This window comes from Chiloscyllium plagiosum, unplaced genomic scaffold (genome assembly GCF_037043375.1).
Source record: "Chiloscyllium plagiosum isolate Xiang-an unplaced genomic scaffold, Cpla_swu_hap1 HiC_scaffold_11, whole genome shotgun sequence".
Taxonomy (NCBI): Eukaryota; Metazoa; Chordata; class Chondrichthyes; order Orectolobiformes; family Hemiscylliidae; genus Chiloscyllium; species Chiloscyllium plagiosum.
This window is the reverse complement of record NW_028270149.1, coordinates 15,454,794-15,472,011: the sequence shown is the minus strand read 5'-3', so window position 1 is coordinate 15,472,011 and position 17,218 is coordinate 15,454,794. Positions and strand designations below refer to the sequence as shown.

The window sequence follows — 17,218 nt, the reverse complement described above, 5'->3', positions numbered from 1 at the left end:
AATCGAAAACAGAAATTGCTGGAGAAACTCAGCAGGTCTGGCAGCATCTGTGGAGAGAAATCAGAGTTTAATGTTTCAAGTCTGGTGACTGTTCTTCAGAACAGGTTCCTTATTTCCAAGTTTGGACCACAGCTGAAAGGAGGCAGATCACAAGCTAAAGAAGTTCCGTGAAAAAGCGAGTCCTCCGGTGAGAATAGATCTTTGGGTTTAACAAAGTATTTCCTGGTCTCATTAATCTGAGCAAGTGAATATTGTGAAAGGTTCTGATATGAAATGGCAGCACTGCACTCTGGAACAGGTTCAAAAACAATATCGTTGTATAGCAGCAGGTTTTAATTAGCTGACAAAGGGCGGAAGCTGGTAAAACTAAGGAGCTTAGGATTGGATGCAAGATAATAGAGTTGGTGAAAAAAATATATATTTTAGTATTAGAATCTATTGCAATGGGAGCTGTACAAATCTCAATATAAATTTGGAAGATTCAGTTGGAAGATTTGGATAAATGCGCAAAGTTGAACAGCAATAAGATACAGAACTTATGGTATCACAAGAATGGATGCTATCGATATGCCAGTGATATGCCCTGCTCTATATTCACTCCAGGAATACTATAGAAATGTAGGAGCAGGAGGAGACCATTTAGGTCCTCAAATTTCTTCCATCATTCAATAAGCTCATGGTGATCTGTAGCCAAAAGCTGCCTTTGGCTCTTATCACTTAATAGTTTTGCTTAATGAAACCTTATCTATCTCAGATTTAAAATTAACAACTTATCCAGCATCCACTGCCATTTGTGGAATAGAGTTCCAAACCTCTGCCATGGGGCGGCACGGTGGCTCAGTGGTTAGCACTGCTGCCTCACAGCACCAGGGTCCCAGGTTCAATTCCAGCCTCAGGCAACTGTCTGTGTGGAGTTAGCACATTCTCCCCGTGTCTGCGTGGGTTTCCTCTGGGTGCCCCTGTTTCCTCCCACAGTCCAAAGATGTGCAAGCCAGGTGAATTGGCCATGTTAAATTGTCCATAGTGTTAGGTGCATTAGTCAGAGGGAAATGGATCTGGTGGGTTACTCTTCGGAGGGTCGGTGTGGACTGGTTGGGCTGTAGGGCCTGTTTCCACGCTGTAGGGAATCTCATCTAATCATCTTTGTATGTAGGATTGCTTCCTAACATCTCTCCTGAATGGTCTGGTCCTAATTCTCAGACTACGCCCCTTAGATTGAGAGTCCCCAACCACTAGAAATAATTTATCTGCCCTCTCTTTTCCTGTTAATATTTTGAAGACTTCAATCAGATCACCCTTTAACCTTCTAAATGCTAGAGAATAAAGGCCTAATTTGTATAATTTTGACTCATAACTTAACCCCTGAAGTGCAGGTATCATTTTTGGAAATCTATGTTGTACTCCTTCCTAGATCAATATATCCTTCCTAAGGTGTGGTGCAGAAGGAAAGAACTAAATGGTAAGTGGGCTGAATGTAATTATGCCTGTTTTCTGTTCCCCTGCCGAAATCCAACTTCACCCCAAAGCACCTGAACAGTACTTTTAAAATGATTATTCTTCTACAGCTAATGGGCATCATAGACAGGCCAACATTTATTGCCTATTCCTAATTAAACCTTGAGATACTGATGGTGATCTGCCTTCTTGCACCTTCTTACACCACATGGTGTAAGTACACCTACAGTGCTGTCCGAAAGGTATATCGAAGAGATACTGAAAGTGGTAGTTTAGTAGGAAGTTCTTTTTTAATTTCACTTATGAGAATTTTACTATGAGCGTAAATGCTGACAATCAAAGCTATCCTAAATTCAAGAACCCCGACAGCCTAACTATCCCTTCAATTACTCAAAACAAAAAATGCTGGAAATCACAGTGTGTCAGGCAGCATCCATGGAAAGAGAGCAAGCTATCATTTCGAGTCTAGACGGCTCTTAATCAGAACTGATGTGAAGTGTGGAGGGAGCAGTATATATGCTAAGGAAGTGGGGGAGGAGTCTGGAGAGGAAAACGGTATTGATTGAGCAGGTTAAAACATCAGAATGGCAGAACAATGATGTGTCTAACCACCCAACTGGAAAGGGCAGACAGTCTCATTGGAATGGAGGGAGGGGAGAGAGGACATGGTGACAGAGAATACAACACGTAAAGCTAAAAGGAAGGTAAGGAATGGGAGTGGATTCACAACCTGAAGGTGTTGAACTCAATATTAAGCCTAGAAGGCTGGAAAGTGCCTGATCTGAAGGTGAACTGTTGTTTATCCAGTTTGCGCTGTGATTCACTGGAACACTGCAGCATGCTGAGGACAGACTGGTGGTCATGTGAGCAGGACATAGTGTTAAAATGACTGGCTACAGGAAGGTCAGGGTCATGCTTGTGCACAGACTATAGATGCCTGAATTGCTGTGCTCTTCCAGCACCACTGATCCAGAATCTGGTTTCCAGCATCTGCAGTCATTGTTTTTACCCCATTTGGTTTCTCCAATGTAGAGTAGGCCACATTGGGTGCAGAGAATGCAATGGACTAGTCTGGAGGAGGTGAAGGGACAGCCTGGAAAGCCTGTTTAGGTCCTTGGATGGTGAGCAGGGAGGAGGTGAAGGGACAGGTGTTGCACCTTCTGTGGTTACATGGTAAGGTGACATTGGAAGGGGGGGGGGGGGGGGGGGTGGCGTAGTGTTGGAGGTCAAGCAATGGACCAGAGTGTCCTGGAGGGGAACAGTTCCTGTGAAATGCAGACAGAGGGAGTGAGGGGAAGATATGTTTGGTGGTGGAATTCTGCTGGGGTTGTCTGAAGTAATGGAGAACGATCCTTTGAATCTGCTATGAGTGATGGGGAGGAGCAAAGGCAGAAGTGTGATAGGTTGGATGCAGTTGAGGGCCTTGTCAACCACAGTGGGCTGGAAAACACAGTTATGGAACAAGCAAGCCATGTCAACAGCCCTGTTTTGGAAGGTGTCATCATCTGGACAGATAGGATGTAGATGAAGGAACTGGGAGAATGGAAAGGAATCTTTCCAGAACGTGGGATAAGAAGAGCCTTAGTGAAGGTAACTATGGGAGTTAGTGGCTTTGCAGTGGATGGCAGTGGAAGGGCGCTGTCCCGATACGTCAATTTTCCTGCTCCTTGGTTGCTGCCTGACCTGCAGCACTTTTCCAGCACCACACTGTCATCTCCAGCAACTGCAGACCTCACTGTCTCATAGATGGCAGTTGGACAGTTTATTCCTCAAAATGGAGATGGAGAGGTCAAGGAAAGGAAGGGAAATGTCAAAGATAAACAATGTGAAAGTTATAGAGAGGTGGGAACTGGAGGCAAAATGAACAAATTTATCCCTTCAGTTACCCAGCCTACAATATCTATCCTTGGAATGCCCAAACTCTGAAACAGTTAAGCCCTGTAATAATCAACCATCTTAAAAAAAAGTCACAAGTCACAGCTACATCTGGTGATGGCACATTTCTGATGGGGTTAAAGTATTGCACCACCACTCCTCGCAAAGACAAAAAAAACAGTATTTCAGAACTCGATGGAACATAATGACCTGCTTAAACATCAGACCCTTACTGTTGAGGAACACACTTTAGAACCTACATCATATGAAGGACAGATTAAACCCGCAGGCGAATTTGTAAAAGGTAAACCTGAGGCATCATAGTGAAATGGCAGCTTGATTAAATGAGTTTGAGATTTCAAATTCAAACTTACTCGAAGAACCTCTCGACAGATGTAAGCTATCCATTCTTCTTTCAGGCAGTTCCCTTTTGTTTTCTTCACCAAATCAGTTACAGAGCCTGCTCCACAGAATTCCATTACCAGCTGCAATCAAAAGCAAAATGAGAAGCAAAGGATGGATTTTAATACAAGTCAAAGTGCCATACATCAAACAGAAATATTGTAGATAATACATAGAATGACACTGAATTTCCAGCACAGGTTCAGGCCACTCAGTCCATCTGCTGGGAGCTGATGTTTATGCTCCACATGTACCTCCTCCCACTATTCTACATTCAACATTTAGGGCGGCACGGTGGCACAGTGGTTAGCACTGCTGCCTCACAGCGCCAGAGACCCGGGTTCAATTCCCGCCTCAGGCGACTGACTGTGTGGAGTTTGCACGTTCTCCCCGTGTCTGCGTGGGTTTCCTCCGGGTGCTCCGGTTTCCTCCCACAGTCCAAAGATGTGCAGGTCAGGTGAATTGGCCATGCTAAATTGCCCGTAGTGTTAGGTAAAGGGTAAATGTAGGGGTATGGGTGGGTTGTGCTTCGGCGGGGTGGTGTGGACTTGTTGGGCCGAAGGGCCTGTTTCCACACTGTCAGTAATCTAATCTAATCTAATTAGCAGTTTGTTCAAGGAAGTGGGTGTCACCAGTGAAACCAGCTTTTATGCCCATCTCAAATTGCCCTAGTGAGCTGCCTTCTTAAAATGTTATAGTTCTTGGGATGTAGGACAACATACAGTGTCCCTTTATCTCTTTCTCTTTCATGTGTTTATCCAACTGCTTCTTAAATGACTATAATATTCAATCCAGCTCTTCTATTTGGTAGCAATGTTTTATATTTTAAATGCTGTCTGCATGAAAAGGTTATAGTCCAACAGGTTTAATTGGAAGCACTAGTTTTCAGAGCGCTGCTCCTTCGTCAGATGGTGAAGGAACAACGCTCTGAAAGCTAGTGCTTCCAATTAAACCTGCTGGACTATAACCTGGTGTTGTGTGATTTTTAATGTTATACACCCCAATCCAACACCAGCATCTCCAAATGCATGAAGAAGTTGGATTCCCTGTTGATCTTTTAAGACATTCTTAGTATTGGATTTCCTCATAGGTAGAAGCATCTTTTCCTTGTGTATTCTTTGAACCTCTTCATATTTCAAAAGAATGTTATAATATTGCATCGTCATTGTATGAGAACATACCATTTGGCCCCAGTCTCTCCTTAATATTGTTTATCCTCCTCATAAATGTAGTTCTCATCACATGACTTTTATTCCAACTAATTTACAATTTCTAACTGATTTGCTACCTTCTCTCAATGCCATAACCCTCACTCTTTCCCAATGACCAAACTTTCTGAAAGTGAATATGTATTTCTATGTCCACAAAGCTGCTGCTTCCCAAATGATTCCATCTAGCTTGTCAAACATCATCTGCCTTTCTAAAATCCCTGTTGGATGCTTCTGGTTATACTCTCTCTGGCTGATGTTTTAATGGTTTTAACAAACAAAAGTGAAAGCAGTTACAGCAGAGGTAGTGGTCACAATACTATGGCAATCCAAACAGTCCACTAAGTTCAAATAAGGCCAAATGTTGTTGGAGCAGAAGTAGACCATTCAGCCCATTGAGTCTGCTCCATCATTCAATGAAGTCATGGTGGATCTGATAACCCTCAACTCCACTTTTCTGTCTTCTCCCCTTCGTAAATTCAGAACAACCTTGAATATACTTACTGACTTTTGTGGTAAACAATTTTAAAGACTCACTACCCTCAAAAAAAAACCCCTCATTTTTGTCTTAAATGGGTGACTCCTTACACTTACCTGATGTCCCCTGGTCTTAGATACTTCCACAAGTAGAAACAACCTCAATGCACCTACTCCATCAAGGTACTAGTAATTGTATATGTTCCCTCTCAAGGTCTCCTCTTATTCTTTGAAAGTTTAATGAGTATAAACCTAACATAGTCAACCTCTCCTCATAAGAAGATGCCTCAATACCAAGAACTAACCTGGTGAATCTTCTCTGGACTGCCTCCAATGCCAGTACTTCTTAGCCTTATATAAAGGTCCAAAACTGTTCACTGGTCCCCAAATCTCTGTTCTGCAGTTTTCTGTAGTCTTTCCTCATTTAAATAATTATTCTATTCTTCCTGCTAAAATGCATGACCTCACATTTCCCCACAATATATTCCATCTGTCAAGTTTTTTGCCTGTTCACTTAATCTGTCTATATCCTCTGTACGCTCACTACTTGTCTGCCAATGTAGTTTTGTGTCATTCACAAACTTGACTAAAGCACATCCTAGCTTTAGCCAACCTAGCAATGTATATTGTAAACACATCCGGCTCCACTACTGATCCCTGTGGTGCTCCACTAGTTAGACGTTGCTAACATTAAAGTGCCCCCCCCTTATCCCAACTCTTTATCTTTATCCACAACCACTTGAAGGAGCAACGCTCCGAAAGCTAAGTTAAAAATCACACCACACCAGGTTATAGTCCAACAGGTTTATTTGGAAGCATCATATTTCAGAGCACTGCTCCTTCATTAGGTAATTGTGGAGTATAACATTGTAAGACACAGAATTTATAGCAAAAGTTTACAGTGTGATCATGACTCCAAAAGCTACTGCTTCCAAATAAACCTGTTAGACTATAACCTGGTGTTGTGAGATTTTTATCTTGGTATACCCCAGTCCAACACCTGCATCTCCAAATCTTTATCTTCTATTCATTAGCCAATCCTCTATACATGCTATAAATCTGACCTACATCACCATGGGCTCTATTTTCACAAGTAGACTTATTGAGGTATTATTGAAGTATCTCATTGAGCAGTTTTTGGAAATCCAATTCTATTGCTTCTACTAGATCCCCTGTATCTATTCTGCTTCTTACCCCCTCAAAGAACTGAAATAAATTTGTCAGCCATGATTTCTGCTTCATGAAGACTCTGATTATGTGATTATAAATGTTCTACTGTTACATGTTTTATAAATGAGTCCAACACTTGCCAAATGACAGATGTTAAGCATTGGAAGGTAGTTTGGGAATGGCATGACATTAGTTAATTTGACAATCACCAAGCAATCTCTCGCTATTTGAGCATAGCATTGATCAGTTTGCATTAATGCTCTGGTTGCTTTTGCTGCTTAAAGATTGCCAAGTCCTGATTAGCTGGCACTATAACATGACTTCATCATTGGCATTGTACCTCAGCACTGGAGTTGTCATCACTATTTGTTTGATTTTAATGAAAGCCATTTCTCATTTTGTGCCCCAATACAATTACATATCCTTAGCAGTGAGCTCACAGCTTCACAGTTTGATGACAAATTCGTAAAGAACTTTGCTAAATCATTCATAAGTCCAACAAATTCTTTATTTGCTTTCATACTTTTGGTCAGTGCATTTCTGCCACATCTCACCCAGTCAGGATCTGGGCAAAGACCTTCCCCTGTCAGTACATGACCTATGTGCTTCACTTCAGGCATCATCAGTTGCACCTTTCTCTTATTCAACTTCAGGGTCATCTGGCAACTTCTCCCTTTAGCAGTTGTATTAGATTCTATGGTGGGTTCTTTGTTCTCCACATCCATTGACCGGCAAATCCTCTACAACACCTTGCACTCTGGGAAGATCACTGACTGTGATCTGTTTTCTGAGTTGCTACTCTTCTGGAACACTGGAAATGTCTGTATCTCCGAAATGGCATTCAAAATGTAGTTCGAAAACTGTTGCTTTCATCTAACTTCACCCAACAACTTTCTATGCAGTATGACTCTACAATTTTCATAGCAGTATCCACACTTCATGTTGAGGATAGTAAAAACCTTTTTTTAGTTTTAGTAAAATTCCTTCAACAGTTGGCATGGAGTAGTGAGATATTTTCAACTTTCTATTGATATTGTTTGGACCCACTCTCCGTTTTTCACTGCTGTTGTGTTGTTAATCCAGTCTTTCAGAGTTGTCACTTTCTTAATCCCTTATTTTCCTGCTCTTCTATCTAGTCTTTCAGGCTGGACTTGCAGGCCGCTGGGATTGCTACTCGACAGATGCTGAGTTAGTCTTACACTCTCATATACTTTGAGATGAATTCACCTGGAAGACATCCAAGACCGGGAAAAATAATTTTGTAATCCACTAGATTCTGTTCAGCAGTACTAGCCTGTGAAGCTCCGCAAATCACACACAGAATTACAAGTGCAATCTTTAGATTTGCTTCAGCTGAAAGGAGTAGATTTTGCTTAATACCTACTCTCTGAAACTCCAGATCTACGTGCTTCCCATCGCATTGGGTTTTCAGCTTCATTTCTCCTGTTGGGATAAGGCTATGTCATTCCATCACATAGCCTCACCTTACAGCTTCATGTTTGGGTCAGCTGATTCACACAGGTTTGCAGAGCTCTGGGCCTGATACTTCACGTTTATTTGATGCTCATGCTAATGGTCGCAAACCAATTATCATTTTTTGCTGAGCTGTTGTATGGTATAGAGTGATTTGCCACAATCATTGCCTGACATCTCTCTCACAGTCATCGTCACAGGTTTGCTGTGCTCTTTCTGACTGAGCATAGCTGGACAAGTAATTCCACTTCTTCCAGTGAGACTACCACTTTCCTGAGGCTCAACATGTTCTTTTCTTTAGTGTAATGCCCTTCACAATATATACATCTTGATGATCATTTTTTGGTTCTTCTGCAAATGTTTTGACCTGCAATGTCTCTCAGCATAATGCAAAACCTGGTCTGTTCTTCCATTAATGTGCTCTATTTGAAGACTGCAGCAGGTCAGGCAGCATCCAAGGAGCAGGAGAATCGATGTTTCGGGCATAAGCCGATTCCTGAAGAAGGGCTTATGCCCAAAACGTAGATTCTCCTGCTCCTTGGATGCTGCCTGACCTGCTGCGCTTTTCCAGCAACACATTTTCAGCTCTGATCTCCAGCATCTGCAGTCCTCACTTTCTCCTCTGTCTGAAGACTGACAACCTCAAGGGCCTCAGCACCTATCGGAAGCATCTCCTCTCTCAGAAAATGTATTCTCATGACATGATCCATCACCCTAAGATAGATCTTTGATTATAAGATCACCTTTCAGTTTTCCATTCTCACAGGATTCCACTAAATTTTGGTCTCCTTCCTATCAGAAGGATGTTGTGAAGCTTGAAATGGTTCAGGAAAGATTTACAAGGATGTTGTTAGGGTTGGAGGATGTGAGCTATTGTGAGAGGATGAATAGGATGGGGCTGTTTTCCCTGCAGCGTCAGAGGCTGAGGGGTGACCTTGTAGATTTTTTAAAAATCATGAGGGGCATGGATAGGATAACAGGCAAAGTCTTTTCCATGGGGTCGGGGAGTCCAGAACTAGAGGGCGTAGGTTTAGGGTGAGGGGGGAAAAATTTTAAAGGGACCTAAGGGGCAACTTTTTCACTCAGAGGGTGGGGTGTGTATGGAATGAGCTGACAGAGGAAGTGGTGGAGACTGGTACAGTTACAGCATTTAAAAGGCATCTGGATGGGTATATGAATAGGAAGGATTTAGAGTGATATGGGCAAATGGGACTAGATTAGGTCAGGATATCTGGTCAGCATGGGTGAGCTGCTGTACATCTCTATGGCCCTAAATTTGGCAACATCATACTGATCAGTAGCTTCTCTCGCTCCCTGAAATCCAATGTTGAACTCATATTATGCATAAGTGATATTAATAGAATTTCTTCAAAGCCCTCAAAATTTCTCCTGTGTGGGTTTTATGTTCCTCTGTGTGATTTTGGCTGTAATATACTTTATAGCACTGCTTTCCCAGCACTGATAATACTTTTATTTGTTCTGGCTTCCAATTTAATTCTGCAGCTATTCCATGGTTTTGTTACTGAGAGTAAAAATACATTCTCATGCTGGCACATTTTCCTTTTCATTTCCTCCGCAGCACAGAGTGGAAAGTTTACAGGCATTCTGACTTATCGCCACCAACTCTTCAAAGTTGTAGACTGTAGTTTTAAACCCTGCTTTGTGTATTTTTTTTCACAGTAGCTGGCTCTCCTACAGCTCTGAACATTCACCCAGTCTTGTTTTCACACTTCTGATGCCTCATTTCACTTAATGTGTTTAATGGCTGCCACAACATAAACAAAAACTCTTACATGAGAGGCAGAGCTCAACCAGGAATGACAAGCCAGCCAGTATAAAATATAATAAATGTCTTAAAATTACAGAACATCTGGAGAGAGCATGTTTGGTGAGCCTACAGGATGTGTAGGCTAGGTGTATTAGTCTGGGGAAATAGATCGTAATTGGGCTAGGGGAATGGGTCTATGTGGGATACTCTTCGAAGGGTCGGTATGGACTTGTTGGGTCAAATGGCTTGTTTCCACAGAGTAGGGGTTCTATGGTATGATAATGAAAACAGCCCCACCTCTGCAATTCAACTTATAATGATGTTTGGATCCAGGCCTGACACAAAATCTGGAGGAAATTTGGTGAACAGGTGATGGGTGAACAAGTGTCACTTGACAGCCTCATCCATGATTCTCTCCATCACTTTGCTGATGATTGAGAATAGGCTGTTAAGGTGATCACTGTGCAAATTTGTTCTCTTTCTTTGACATTCCTACTAATCAAGTTATGGATGTCTTCATGATTTAATATCAGTTAGTACCTTGATATTTTTCAGCAACTCATTCATATACAGTAATTATCTCCAACTGTTATCCTGGCTTCCATAACTTAGATGATCGTGTCAAAGGTGTTAAAACAGTCACAGGGAATTAGAATTAGGATGGATATTAGACTGTGATCAAGCCAAGTGCAGGACATTTGTCCTTTAATTAAGGTTGTTCCAGATTGTTCTCTGGCACTTTAAAAGCAGGGAGGAGGGATATTAATTTGCTGCGTACAAAGACATCAGTTCAAAGACTTGGAAGAGTCACCTCACAGAATTTTCATATTCAACAAATCTGAACTAACTCAATTGTGGATCACACATGAGACTTTCCTCAGTTAAAAGATGACTCATTCACAAAAACATATTTAAAGTTTTCAAACGTCTTTGCTGCATTGCACCCCTGTAACAGTCACGAAATATTCACCAGTTAAGTCAAGCAAATATGAAAAGAGACTTTGTTGTCTCATGGTTCCTTTTTTCAACAAGTTTAATTCCTGAAAAAGCAGAAACTGCTTGATCTGAGAATCCAACGTTTTGAGGCTGTTTTACAGATTTTGCCAAAAGAATTAGCGCAGGGCCAGGCAACACTGCAGTCACCAACAATTTTCTGTTTGTTGAGCAGTTGTAATCTTTTGATAGCGAGCACCTTGCATAGCTCTGATTAGTAAAACAAATAATATCATTGTTCTTCAGCTGAAACAATTAGCTCTGGCTGTTTCTAAACAGGAAAAAGGTACTTTCAGTATTCTGGGCAAGAACACAGCCTGAAGAGTTGTGGCTAGAAAGTTCCTTTGCATCTCCCATTTTTCAGGAAGAAACAATGGATTCACAGTCAAGTTGTAAAATCAGCAAGTCAGTCAGATTTGTGATCAGGCATGAGTCTATTCACAGTTAAAAAAGACTGTAATTCATCCTGTGCTGTAATGTAAGATGTTCAGAGACTCACTGAATATAATTCTGAGGAAACAATTCATTAGGGGAACATAGGAACACGAGTAGGCTGTTGACCCTGCTCCACCATTCAACTAGACCAAGGCTGATCACCTATCCCCACATTCATAGAACATAGAAGATAGAAAAGTACAGCACAGAACAGGCCCTAAGGCCCACGATGTTGTGCCGAGACTTAATCCTAATGTAAAATATAGTAACTTAACCTACGCACCCCTCAACTCACTGCTATCCATGTGCATGTCCAGCAGCCGCTTAAGTGTCCCCAGTGACTTCACTTCCACCACCTCAGCTGGCAACGCATTCCATGCATTCACAACTCTCTGCGTAAAGAGCCTACCTTTGACGCATCCTCTATACCTTCCTCATAATATCTTCAAACTATGACTTCTCGTACCAGTCAATCCTGCCCTGGGGAAAAGTCTCTGGCTATTGACTCTATCTATTCCTCTCATTATCTTGTATACCTCGATCAGGTCTCCTCTCTTCCTCCTTCTCTCCAGAGAGAAAAGTCCAAGCTTACTCAACCTGTCTTCATAAGGCAACCCTCCAGTCCAGGCAGCATCCTGATAAACCTTCTTTTCACCCTCTCCAAAGCCTCTGCATCTTTCCTATAGTAGGGCGACCTGAACTGGACACAATATTCCAAGTGTGGTCTCACCAGGGACTTGTAGAGCTGCAGCAAAACCTCGCGGCTCTTAAAACCCGATCCCCCTGTTAATGAAAGCCAAAACACCATATGCTTTCTTAACAAACTTATCCACTTGGGTGGCAACTTTGAAGTATCTATGTACTTGCACACCCAGATCCCTCTGTTCCTCCACACTGCCAAGAATCCTATCTTTAATCCTATATTCAGCATTCGAGTTCAACCTTCCAAAATACATCACTTCGCATTTATCAAGGTTGAACTCAATCTGCCATTTCTCAGCCCAGCTCTGCATCCTGTCTATGTCTTGACATCATTAGGCTCCAGAAATTTACAACCCCACCACCCTGTGGCCGACCACTTCAACTCCGCCAAGGACATGCAAGCTCTGGGCTTCCTTCACCATCAAATCCTAGCCACATGAGGATTGGAGGAAGAACACCTCAGCTTCCACCTTGGGATGTTCCAACCACACGGAATCAATGTCGATTTCACCAGTTTCCTCATCTCCCCTCCCCCCCACCTTATCCCAGATTCAACCCTCAACTCAGCACCACCCTCTTGAAGTGTCCTACCTGTCCATCTTCCTTCCCACCTATCCGCTCCACTCTCCATTCCAACCTATCACTATCAACCCCCACACCGTCATCTACCTATCACCCTCCAAGCTACCTTAGTCTAGATTAGAGCCTGAAGGCTCTCTGCCTGTATTCCTGATGAAAGGTTTTTGCCCGAAACGTCGATTTTACTGCTCCTCGGATGCTGCCTCACCTGCTGTGCTTTTCCAGCACTACTCTAATCTAGACTCTGGTTTCCAGCATCTGCAGTCATTGTTTTTACCTCCCAGCTACCTTACCCCAGCTATTACCCCCCCACTCCCCCCCTCCCCCCCCCCACCCCACGCTCCCATTTATCTCTCAGCCCTCTTAGGCCCTTTCACATTCCTGATGAAGAGCTTACACTCAAAATGTCGACTCTCTTGCTCCTCGGATACTGTCTGACTGCCTGTGTTTCTCCACTGTCATACTTTTTCACTCTGATCTCCAGCATCTGCAGTCCTCACTTTCTCCCCTTCCAGAAATTTACTGATGACTGTTGTGAACCTGTTCAATGATTGAGTTTTGACAACTCCCTGGAGAACAGAATTCAAAAGAGCAAAGAAATTCCACCTCATTTTCATCTTCAATGGCACACCCCTTATTCTGAGTGTACGTTCCCTGGTTTTAATCCCACAGACAGGGGAAACATCATTTTTATAATGACTCTGTTGCACGCTGTAAGAATTTTGTAAGTGTCAACGAGATCACCTTCAAAACTCTTTAGAAGTCCAATTTTCTCATAACTAGAAGTTCAGTTTTCTCACTTCTCTGCCATCCTATAAATTAGTTCAGTAAAGCTCCATTTTATCCCCTTTTATAAGAAGTATATCCTTCCTGAGAAATGGAGACCAAGATTCTACATAATATTCAAGGTACAGTTATCGCAAGACACCTTTACTCAATCTCTTTTGTGATGGAAAGCCAATATACCATTTGCAATACCTGCATGCTAGTTCTTAATAACTCAGGAACAAATACATCTTGGTTCCTTTGGGAACCAACACTTCCCAACCTCTCACCACTTAAGAAATATTCTGCCTTTCTGTTTCAGTTGTATCAAAAGTGAATAACTTCGTAGTTATATTGTGTGACATCTGCCACATTGTTGCTTATTCACTAAGCCCTTCTAAGTCCCCTTCTAAGCCTTCCTGCACCCTTCTCACAACTTATGTTCCCATCTAGTTTTATGTCAACAAACTTGGAAAAATTACATTTGGCCCTCACATCCAAATCATTTAAAGACAGTGAGCAGCTTGTGTCCCCTGCACTTATCGGTATGCTATCCACTAGCAACAACCTCCCATCCTGACAACAATCGATTTATGCATACTCTGCTTTATGGGCAATTCAGAAATTAGACTCAAAATGTTAGCTTGGTCTCTCGGGATGCTGCCTGACCCGCTGTGACTTCCAGCATTCTTTTGTTTTCAATGAAGATTCCATCATCTGCAGTAGTTTGCTCTTCAACTGGATATATGGTTGACTTCTGCTCTTACTTTTTTTATGTTAATATGTTGTTAAATTATCTTTCATTGGTCTGATTACAAACACACAAGAAAATTTAAGGCATTGATCTTGAACTAAATCCTGAAAAAGTTTTTTTCATTCTTTTTTCTTTAGGAACCTTGATGAGAAGATATAATGGCCACATTTCAGGAAGGAGAAAGTGAGGTCTGCAGATGCTGGAGATCAAAGTTGAAACTTTATTGCTGGAACAGCACAGCAGGTCAGGCAGCATCCAGGGAACAGGAGATTCGACGTTTCGGGCACAGGCCCTTCTTCAGGAATGAGCAGAGAGTGTTCAGCAGGAGAAGATAAAAGGTAGGGAGGAGGGACTTGGAGGAGGGGCGTTGGAAATGTGATAGGTGGAAAGAGGTCAAGGTGAGGGTGATAGGTCGGAGTAGGATGGAGGCGGAGAGGTCAAGAAGAAGACTGCAGGTCAGGAAGGCGGTGCCGGGCTGGAGGGATTCGGCTGAGACAAGGTGGGGGGAGGGGGGATGAAGAAACCGGTGAAGTCCAAGTTCATCCCCTGTGGTTGGAGGGTTCCCAGTCGGAAGATAAGACGCTCCTCCTCCGACCGTCGCGTTGTTGTGGTTTGGCGGTGGATGAGTCCAATGACCTGCATATCCTCGGTGGAGTGGGAGGGGGAGTTGAAATGCTGTGCTACAGGGTGGTTGGGTTGGTTCGTCCGGTGGCCCAGAGGTGCTCTCTGAATCGCTCCGCAAGTAGGCGGCCTGTCTCCCCAATATAGAGGAGGCCACACCGGCTGCAGCGGATGCAGTAGATGATGTGGGTGGAGGTGCAGGTGAATCTGTGGCGGATATGGAAGTTTCCTTTGGGGCCTTGGAGAGAAGTGAGGGGGGAGGTGTGGGCGCAAGTGTTGCACCTCCTGCGGTTGCAAGGGAAGGTGCCGGGAGTGGAAGTTGGGTCGGTGGGGGGTGTGGATCTGACAAGGGAGTCGCGGAGGGAGTGGTCTCTACGGAAAGCTGATAGGGGAGGGGAGGGAAATATATCCTTGGTGCTGGGGTCTGTTTGGAGGTGGCGGAAGTGACGGCGGATGATGCGCTGTACATGGAGATTGGTGGGGTGGTAGGTGAGGACCAGTGGGGTTCTGTCCTGGTGGCGGTTGGAGGGGCGGGGCTCAAGGGCGGAGGAGCGGGAAGTGGAGGAGATGCGGTGGAGGGCACCGTCGACCACGTCGGGGGGGAAATTGCGGTCCTTGAAGAAGGAGGCCATCTGTGTTGTACGTATTTTGAACTGGTCCTCCTGGGAGCAGATGCGGCGGAGACGAAGGAATTGGGAGAATGGGATGGCGTTTTTACAGGGGGCAGGATGGGAGGAGGTGTAGTCCAGGTAGCTGTGGGAGTCGGTTGGTTTGTAGTAGATGTCCGTGTTGATTCGGTCGCCTGAGATAGAAACAGAAAGGTCTAGGAAGGGGAGGGAGGAGTCCGAGACTGTCCAGGTGAATTTGAGGTCGGGGTGGAAGGTGTTAGTGTAATGGATGAACTGTTCAACCTCCTCGTAGGAGCACGAGGTAGCGCCGATACAGTCATCAATGTAGCGAAGGAAAAGATGGGGGGTGGGGCCAGTGTAGTTGCGGATTGTTCCACATACCCTACGAAGAGGCAGGCATAGCTGGGGCCCATGCGGGTGCCCATGGCTACTCCTTTTGTTTGGAGAAAGTGGGAGGATTGGAAAGAAAAGTTGTTCAGGGTGAGGACCAGTTCGGTCAGTTGAAGGAGGGTGTCGGTGGAAGGGTACTAGGTGGTACGGCTTCAGGGTGAGGACCAGTTCGGTCAGTCGAAGGAGGGTGTCGGTGGAAGGGTACTGGGTGGTACGGCTTTCAGGGTGAGGACCAGTTCGGTCAGTCGAAGGAGGGTGTCGGTGGAAGGGTACTGGGTGGTACGGCTTTCAGGGTGAGGACCAGTTCGGTCATTTCAGGGTGAGGACCAGTTCGGTCACATTTCAGGAATGCAAGAAGGGGATGACTTAGAGTGAGAAAGAAGGAGTAAAATATACTAGCCTTTATTGGTTGGGAAATTGAATACAAGAGTCAGCATGCCATTTTGCAGCTTTATAAGACTTTGGTTAGGCCTCATTTAGAGTATTGCGTTCAGCTCTGGTTGCCACATTATAAGAAGGTTGTGGAGGTTTTAGACAGGGTGCAGATTGGGTTTACCAGGATGCTGCGAGGATTAGAGGCTCTGAGCTTTCACAAGAGGCTAGAAAAAACTCAGGTTATTTTCTCTTGGGGGCAGAGGCTGAGGGGAGACTTGATAGAAGTTTATAAAATTATGAGATGCGTAGATAGGGTTGACAGTCAGAATCTTTTTCCCAGAGTTGAAATGTCTAAAACTAGGGAGCATGCATTGAAGGTGAGAGGGTGAAAGTTCAAAGGAGATGTGAGGGGCAAGTTTTTTTTAACTCAGAGAGTGCTAGGAATCTGGAACACACTGCCAGTGGTGGAGGCAGATATAATAGGGATATTTAAGGGACTTTTAGATTAGCACATGAATATGCAAAAGGTTAAGGGATATGGACCAAGGGCAGGCAGAAGGGATTAATTTGGCGTACTTTTTCTGCAACATGGTTGGCTGAAGGTCATGTTCCTGTGCTGCCCTGTTCTATGTTCGATGCTCTAAAAATGAGTCAAAGCGATTGAAAGATTGGGGAGGTTAGTTGACCATAAGCTATAAGAGGTAGCTAAAACTAAAAAGCGTAAACTATATATTTATTTGTCAAAAGTCAAAATATTGTAAACTTATCAGTAAGGCTACATTATGAATCAGTTTCTAATAGCACTCAATCTTTATTCAAAGTGATTAATATGGTGATATAACAGTGGTGACATCCAAAAAATTTATAAACACGAAAAATTAATTATGTAGTAGCTTGATTGAATAAAATACATGCAGTGCAAGTACATTTTTGATTGGGTTCCTCGTGCTGAAAATGCATTCAGGCATTAAACAGTGATTATATCAGAATTGACTTTCTCTTTGAATGTTCCCAAGAAGCTACGGATCCTGATGTCATAATTTTCTCAAGGAAATGAACAGCAAAAGAGATGTCTTGAATTACAAATCTGTTTTGTTAATGTTCTGATATCCACATGCTCATGAAGAAATCCTCCACGGGTGGATCA

The 17,218-nt window shown here is 43.4% G+C and overlaps 1 protein-coding gene across 6 annotated transcripts in view; it reads right to left on the bottom strand.

Moving 5' to 3' along the window:
* LOC122557427 (mitogen-activated protein kinase kinase kinase kinase 4) overlaps positions 1 to 17,218 on the bottom strand; it is a 317,468-nt gene that overhangs the window by 174,099 nt on the left and 126,151 nt on the right. For all 6 annotated transcript variants that reach the window (XM_043705152.2, XM_043705149.2, XM_043705150.2 and 3 more), the window contains exon 5: positions 3,705 to 3,815. In XM_043705152.2, coding sequence (XP_043561087.2) covers positions 3,705 to 3,815 — 111 coding nt within the window. The remainder of the gene's footprint in view (positions 1 to 3,704; positions 3,816 to 17,218) is intronic.